Source organism: Eriocheir sinensis, chromosome 42, assembly GCF_024679095.1.
Source record: "Eriocheir sinensis breed Jianghai 21 chromosome 42, ASM2467909v1, whole genome shotgun sequence".
Lineage (NCBI taxonomy): Eukaryota > Metazoa > Arthropoda > Malacostraca > Decapoda > Varunidae > Eriocheir > Eriocheir sinensis.
In genome coordinates this window covers 4,408,679-4,416,522 of record NC_066550.1, presented here as the reverse complement: position 1 = coordinate 4,416,522, position 7,844 = coordinate 4,408,679, and the positions used below count along the sequence as shown (strand labels likewise).

Sequence of the window (7,844 nt, the reverse complement as noted above, 5' to 3'; positions counted from 1 at the left end):
TGGGTCAGCAGTTTTTCAACCTCCATTGCGAGTCCTCCGATGTCAGCCCATCCCTCACCTCTCACCGCCGCTGTGGCCGCGGCCGAGGTTCCCTGACGCGCCTACAACGACTGCACGTACCCCAGGGCATCACAAGCCGTCGCCCTCTCCACTACATCAGCTAATTAATCTTGGTATTTGTGGATATTCCCTTCTTGTCCAAATATGCCGACTCGGCTTATTTCATTATTGTCCGTGCAGAGGACGATTTTTTATTTCTGTGTTCCTAACACTGTTATTCAGTCATAATTGTGAGAGTAACGTTCATTCGCATACGATATTGATTCTTTCTTATTGTTTGCTAGCGAGTCTATTGAGTATAGTGTGAGTTCCCTGATCAAAGTTAATCTTCATCAGTGTGCCCTGCCTCCGTTTTCTTTTCACCGCTCGAGAGAAAACGTGAGCTTCAATGGTATACTCACTTAACATACCACTTTGTTTATATAGTTATTCTTTCTATAGATACCCATATCATTAAGGCATTCCATTATAACCTTAACTTCTATTACGTCTAAACAGGCACCTTGCTAGCCATTCTTTCTTGCCTTTTTAGGGTTTCAACGCAAACTATTCATTCATACACGTTCCGTTTATTGGTTCATATTTACAGCTATCAACATATGCTCCTATTTTGTAAATGATTTACACCATAGTATGAACAAAGACACTCTCGCTAAACTCGGCGACACCTTTAAACAGTTGGCTCGTCCTTCAAGTGAAGAGGGACTGGAACACGATACCACAACCGGTGAATTTACTAAGGTAATCTTATGTTCAGGCACTCATTATTTATCAATTACAGGCCGCAGAATTCGTTCACCCCCGGGTTCGTCTGCATACTTACAACCCACTCAAGGTTCAAGGACACCCTCACCAGCATCCCCTCGCACCAGCCGCAGTATTACAGGCTCAAAGTAAGGTCTCTCTCACCTGTAGTTTTTGCAAACAATCAGGACATTCTGAACATTCTTGCTTCGCGAAACGTAGGGAATCAACACATTCAAGACAGGGCTCAGATAGGAGGTCAGGAGGTTACAGGGGCGGGCATCATTCATCACACAGGAACCCTAGGCCAAACCATCAGCGGAAGGCTGCCTTTTGCCATATCCACGGGAATTGTTTTCATGATTCAGACAGTTGTTCTGCAATACAAAAGGCCAAGGAGGAACAGAAGTACAAGTCCTCAGCGGACAGTAAACCACACTCCTCTTCTCAGAATAAAAAGACATGACTTCGTGACAGCCCCGAGGCGTACATCCAAGTGTCCCTTAAGGAAAATACTAATTGGGAGCAACTTGACTCCGTCATTGCCGCCTTGGGACGGACAAGCATAATTGCCCTCCCTTGCAAGGTGGGCAAAATTTCACTCACCTTAGCGGTTGACACAGGTGCCACAGTCAATGTCATCTCCGACTCCGCTTACAGGTCTCTGACACGACAGGCGAGTGGGGAAAATTTGGCCGCTCCAAGAGAACGACCTGAATGTGGTAGGCGTGACGGGCACCACTTTGGGAATCCTTGGGCGAGTACCACTAACAGTCAGCTTACATGAAAAAGTATGTCCCTTTCGAGATTTCTTTTATGTCTCTAGCAGGTTTGCTTTACCTGTGGATGGGATCTTAGGATTAAACGCCATGAAAGACCTGCACATAACCATAAACCCTGAAAGCAACGCGATCGTGTATCAAGGCCGACGCATACAGGGGATGGTAAATCCATCGCCTCTGTCAACTGTAATCTCACCCTCAGAGGTGGAAAATGACCAACCCACCACAGACTCAGGGACTGCCACCGCCCAAGTGTCACCTCTTACGGTCAAACCACACGAAACCATTGCAGACTTGTGGCGGACAGTAACGGCAGTCGTAGAAGGTCCTCATATAGTTCCGGATCGTGCTGCAAAACTTGTTAAAATCCGTTTGCCTAACGCAGTGATGTGTGTATCGACGGAGTTCCTCGCGTACACCGCGTGACGGTGGAGGTAACTCTTGCAACAGTCAAGGAGGGAGGTTTTGCAGAGGCATTGGTAATAAACACGTCTGGATCCCCTGTATCCTTAAAACACGGTGTTCGATTATGCCAGTGTCTAGTGTATGGGAGAAATGTCGCCCCGGAACCAGCTGAATACCCTTCAGCCCAAGTCTCAGGCATAACCTCGGCGTGTCAGGCTTCTCCCGAACAAGACACAGCTAATTTAGAGGCATTCCTAAAAGTTGCACACTATTCCGAAATTAAGCCAACCTTAGTCCAGCTTCTGGAACATTATCGGGGGGCGCTTGCTCTACCAGGCGAGCCGCTTGGAGTTACGCAGTGTGCTGAACACCACATTAAGTTAAAACCCAATACAAATCCTGTATATATCAATGCGTACAAGCTCCCCCACAGTCAGAGGGAGGTGGTGCAACAACTTATCTCTGAAATGTTAGAACAAGGTGTCATCAAAGAATCGAATTCCCCGTGGAATTCACCCTTGTTTCTGGTTCCAAAGAAAGACGGTTCTTATCGCCCTGTGATTGATTTCCGGCGTGTGAACACCGCGACCGTGGATGATCATTTTCCGCTTCCCGTTCTTAGAGATCTTCTGATGTGTCTCGGTAGAGGAAATAAAGTCTTTACGAGTCTTGATCTGGTCAGTGGCTACTGGCAACTGCCCATGGCCCCCGAGTCACGTGAAATAACGGCTTTCAGCACGCCTCATGGCCACTATGAGTGGACGAGGATGCCGTTCGGGCTCAAAGGAGCTCCCTTGACCTTCCAAAGGACAATGAACAGTATTTTTGGTGACTTGCTGGGCAACTCTGTCTATGTGTATTTAGACGACATCATCATAGCAAGTAAAGACGTGCATGCACACATGGAAACACTAAAAGCAGTCCTACACAGACTTCAAGAGGTCGGATTAAAGCTCAAAATCACCAAATGTGAATTTTTAAAGCCTCGGATCAAGTTCTTGGGGCATGTCGTGGACGAATTCGGCATCCACACAGTGGACGACAAAATAAAGGCTATTGCCGAGTTCCTCAGCCAACGTCTGCGGACAAGGTACGGTCTTTCTTGGGTGTCGCAGGTTATTACAGGCCTTTCATTAAGGACTTCGCAGCACGCGCGAGTCCCCTAACCCATCTTTTAAAGAAAGACGTACCATTTCAGTGGCTCCCAGCTCAACAAACGAGTTTTGAGGATTTAAAGAAAGCGCTTACACAGGCTCCGGTCCTTGTCTTTCCGGATTTCAAGGACCCCTTTCAGCTTTGTACCGACGCTTCGGCTAGTGGACTAGGAGCCGCTCTGATGCAAACAGATAAGTCCGGCAAAAAGCATGTGATAGCGTTCGCCAGTCGAGTACTAACAGCTCCGGTAAAGAACTATTCTGTTACCCACCTAGAGGCTCATGCCATTGTGTGGGCTCTGAAGCATTTTCGTGACATAGTGATGGGGTACATAATTGTGGTGTATACGGACCACGCGGCCATAACTGATCTTTTCAAGGAAAAAAACCTACACGGTCGTCTGGCAAGATGGTTCTTAACGATCCAAGCATACAATCCGGAGATAAAATATATCACCGGGAAAACAAATGTGGTCGCAGATGCCTTATCTCGGAATATTCCGATAGGCGCGATTACCACCCCAGAGGTCATCCACAACTTCACTTCACCTGAGCTACACACTGCTCAGCGAGACCACCCTGTGTGGAAGAGGTTAATTTACGCCCTCGAGTCGGGAGACGAATCAAACCTTCCTGAATTGCCAGTTCCTTTTTCACAATTCTTCCTATCAGAGGACAACCTCCTTTGTAGGTCATGGCCAACCAAACCGGTACCTATAGACCAACTGGTCATCCCAGACAAATACGTCCCCGTGACGCTTAAGCTGGTCCATAACACACCCATTGCGGGTCACCCAGGAAGAGACAAGACGCTATCTGTCACCAGACGAAAATTCTACTGGCCCACATTACGGGTTGATGTAGAAAAACATGTCGCACATTGCGTCGTTTGTGCTAAGCACAAGGGGTCCGTCAAAGGGCCAGCACCTATGTTGCAATACCCAGTACCAGAGGCGCCATGGGATGTTGTTAATATAGACTTATTACAGCTCCCCCAGAGCCAACATGGCTCGCGCTACTTATTGGTGTGCGTCGACCAGTTCTCTAGGTTTCTAGTTCTAGCGCCTCTCAAGGACAAGACAGCCACACGCGTGGCCCATGCCCTCGTGACTCACGTGTTGTGTCCACATTCGTCTCCTCGAATTCTTTTGAGTGACAATGGCACCGAGTTTAGGAACTCAGTATTGAGCGAAATATGCGCTCAGTTTAACATCACGCAATCCTTCATCACAGCTTACCACCCAGCTGCTAATGGGTTGGCGGAGAGGGCTAATAGGAAAATCTTACAGGTCCTCAGGCCTATCGTGAACGATCTCCACGATAACTGGGAGGATTGGCTATCGCATATAGCCGCTTCCATAAATACGTCGGTAAACGACTCTACGGGAAGTCTCCTACTACATCTTATATGGGGTGGAGAAACGTCTTCCGTACGACTTCCTAACAATCCCACAACAACCTCTCTACAACATTGATAGGTACGCACAACAGCAGATGCATATGTTTTCCAAGATACACTCAGAAGTTAGGTGTACGTTAAAAGCTACGAAGGTTGAAATGATGTCAAAACAACACAAACAGGCCGTCCCGGTGAATTTCAAAGAGGGTGACACAGTCATGATTAAGCAAGCGGAAAGGAGTTCGAAACTGGGGCTAAATTTGTGGGTCCTTACCGAGTTGTTCGGAATGTCAGGGGAAATCGGTTCGAGGTTCTCGAGTCGAATAGTGGAGTCAGTCTAGAAGTTCACAGTGATCGTCTGAAAGTAATTCCCTCACCTTTGGACCTTGATATTGGTACTTCCCCCTCAGAGTCAAATGTTCAACAAGATAATCCCAACACCCATAGCTATAACTTGAGACCACGGGTTTAAATACTTCATTCCCACCACTTTCAGATCATGATGTTGCGTTTTCTGACCATCTTGTTGTCCCTCGGCTCCCTGCTTGCAACAACACCCATCCACCTGAAGCCTGGTGCCCTCACGGCACACATAGGAGAGGTCTTCCTCATAGAAGATGTGCTCCTCGTAAAATATCCATATACTTCCTTGACCAACACCACGGACACAATCAGGATAGTCTCAGAAAAACTACTCGGCATGGCAGACGCCATACGGGCTACCAAGACTAGGGAATCAAAGGCACCTTCTAGTACCAACTCTCTGACTCTTTTCAACTACTGGAGGATAGGATTCTGTTCTTACGGGGAAAAGTTGATGAGGTAAACATGGATTATAGTTTTCACTCAGTTCACTCTCGGGTAAAGAGGGGGTTGCTCAACATCGTTGGGTCCGCCTCAAAGTTCCTTTTCGGTACGGCTACCGACGAGGACGTTCGCGATTTGCGGGACCACTACGCTCATGTACTTTCCTTTGCTGCTCGAAATCGCAGGGTGATCAACGCCAATTGTAGAAAACTTGCGCAATTGCATACTAACATTGAGGAACTGCTAGAGCAGACAAATAAGATGGTAGAGGTTATCAACATAGTTGTCAAACAGATCGACCAGGTGAATCAGTTTCTCCTCCTAGATCAGGCCTTGCATGTATTGGAAAACGTCATTAACTCCGTCGCAACGGCTAATCAGCAGGTTATTAGCAACATGGTTGATGCAGCGCACGGTAGAGTCACACCTGCCTTGTTCCCTCTACACGATTTGAGAACGACTGTCCAGATCGGGTATCAAAATTATAGCCTAACACCTTTATTCACCCCGGACATGAGTCAATATTTTTACCCCTTGATTGAGTCCAGCCTCACCCCTGATGCCATAATCATTCATGTTCCATTTCAGACGGCGGACGTGTTTGAGGCACACGAAATTGTCCCGTTCCCTTTTTCAGCAAAGGACAGTGTGTTAGCCCTGGACACGTCCCCGTCTCTTGTTCTAATCGCGAAGGATTTCGCTCTGTATTCAACGGGTAGCTACTCACTCTTGCAGTATTGCAAGGAGACGGTCTTCGGGCGATTCTATTGCTCTGCGTCTCTCTTTGCCTTCCTTCCAGTTCGGGGAGGGGTATGCGAGATCGCCCTCACCCGCGTGAACGCGTCTGACGCTCTTTCCCTGGCCCCTACAAGCAGCTTACACCAACGCCTGTTTTCCATAAGAACTTTCAGGGTCTGCATTATTTTTATTTCCCTCAGTCATTCTATGTATCGGTCATCTGCCCGGAGGGTACCACTTATCAACGGGTTACTGGTCACTATGCCATAGCGGAAGCATGCTATATCCGCTCCACTAACATAACAACGTACCCGTCCCGGATCCGTCTGGTTTTCACGGCCAATATTTCCCATCGAGTGTTTCCTCTACGGTCTCTCGATGACATTCATTTCTCCAGCATCTCGTATGTGACTAATTCCCTTAATTCATTGTCTTTCGCAAACAAAACAGAGTTTGCGGAAACCCTGGAGGAAACGCTGCCTGATTATTTGCATCTCCCCTACCTGTACCCTGGATTTTTTGTACCAATGTTTCTGATGTTCGTCAGTCTCGTCGTCATGTGCTACCTTATTAGGAGAAACTCTGTCCTGCACGATTATTTGGTTGTGCAGACACGGCGACTGGATGCAGGGAGGCCACTGGCAAGGTAGTTTTTCCTTTTCTCAGACAAGTCAGGGGACAGAAACCTGGCTGCTCCTATACTTAACATTGTACTGTGTTTCACTACTGTATTTTTTTTAGGAGCTAGATCAACGTTTCATTGTCTGTAACTATGCCAGTTGATAGCTTCTTATACATGTCACATGTGTCCTTATATTTATCTTTTGAGAGGTTTCTTATGTTTCATGTCACACACGTTGTGGTTTCCCTCTCACTATTTATATTATAACTCCACATCTGTTCTTACATAGCCAGTGTTTTAATGTAATTGTATCATAGGCAGTCTGCTTGACAAACTCCCACTATGTATGTTCATGGTAACTAGACTGCTATTTAGATTTTTGTATATCGCGAGGTCGCGATCACTGGTAGGTGACCGAGCAGTGTTATAGTAGGATATCAATGTATTATTATTATTTAATATCACCACGAATTAGGCATACAATTGTCAATGGAAAAATCCACGACAGATAGATCACGCCACCTTATAGGAATGTCGTCCGTCAGTGTTTACCGTCTCAGTTTTGTATACTTCGCACTCCGATGGTGCGTGGAGGTCACCTTGACATACGTGACCAATTGTAACAATTATTTTCCAACCTGTAACTCGCCACTCCTTCACGAGAGTCCGACTGACACACAACGACAGTCGCTCTCGCTCCGTCGCTTCTTGTACATAAAGGCTACGAATATAATTCGCCTTAAGGAAGCTGAAGTCTTAATCAACACCCTTTAAACGCCCCCCGACAAGCCCGTTACATCAAAACTACTCTTCGAGAAAGCCTACTATGCTATAGGCAGCACCTACAAAAAGTAAAAATAAAGATACAAGTTTATTAATGAAATATTTTGGTTTGCAGACTTAAGTTCGTTAAAGGAAGTTTGATGTACAGAAGTTAATTAGTCCACTAGTGATTTTCAATGCAAACTTAAAAAGCCAATTTTAGAAACAACCATCTCTCCTCCTCTAAACCTTACCTTCTCTTCCTCACCGAAACATGGGTTTCTGAGGCTACTGACAGCAATCTCTACTCTGTTCCCTCCTACTATCTCTATCCTCAATTTCAATCCAAAGCTGGATGTTGCGTCTACGTA

At 46.5% G+C, this 7,844-nt stretch overlaps 1 protein-coding gene across 1 annotated transcript; it reads left to right on the top strand.

Annotated features, from left to right (window-relative positions):
• The first annotated feature begins 260 nt into the window (after positions 1–260).
• Positions 261–7,505, top strand: LOC127009840 (uncharacterized). Its single transcript, XM_050883204.1, has 2 exons — positions 261–953; positions 5,041–7,505. The coding sequence occupies exon 2, from the start codon at positions 5,373–5,375 to the stop codon at positions 6,357–6,359; it is 987 nt and encodes a 328-aa protein (XP_050739161.1). The 5' UTR covers positions 261–953; positions 5,041–5,372; the 3' UTR covers positions 6,360–7,505.
• Positions 7,506–7,844: the final 339 nt, after the last annotated feature.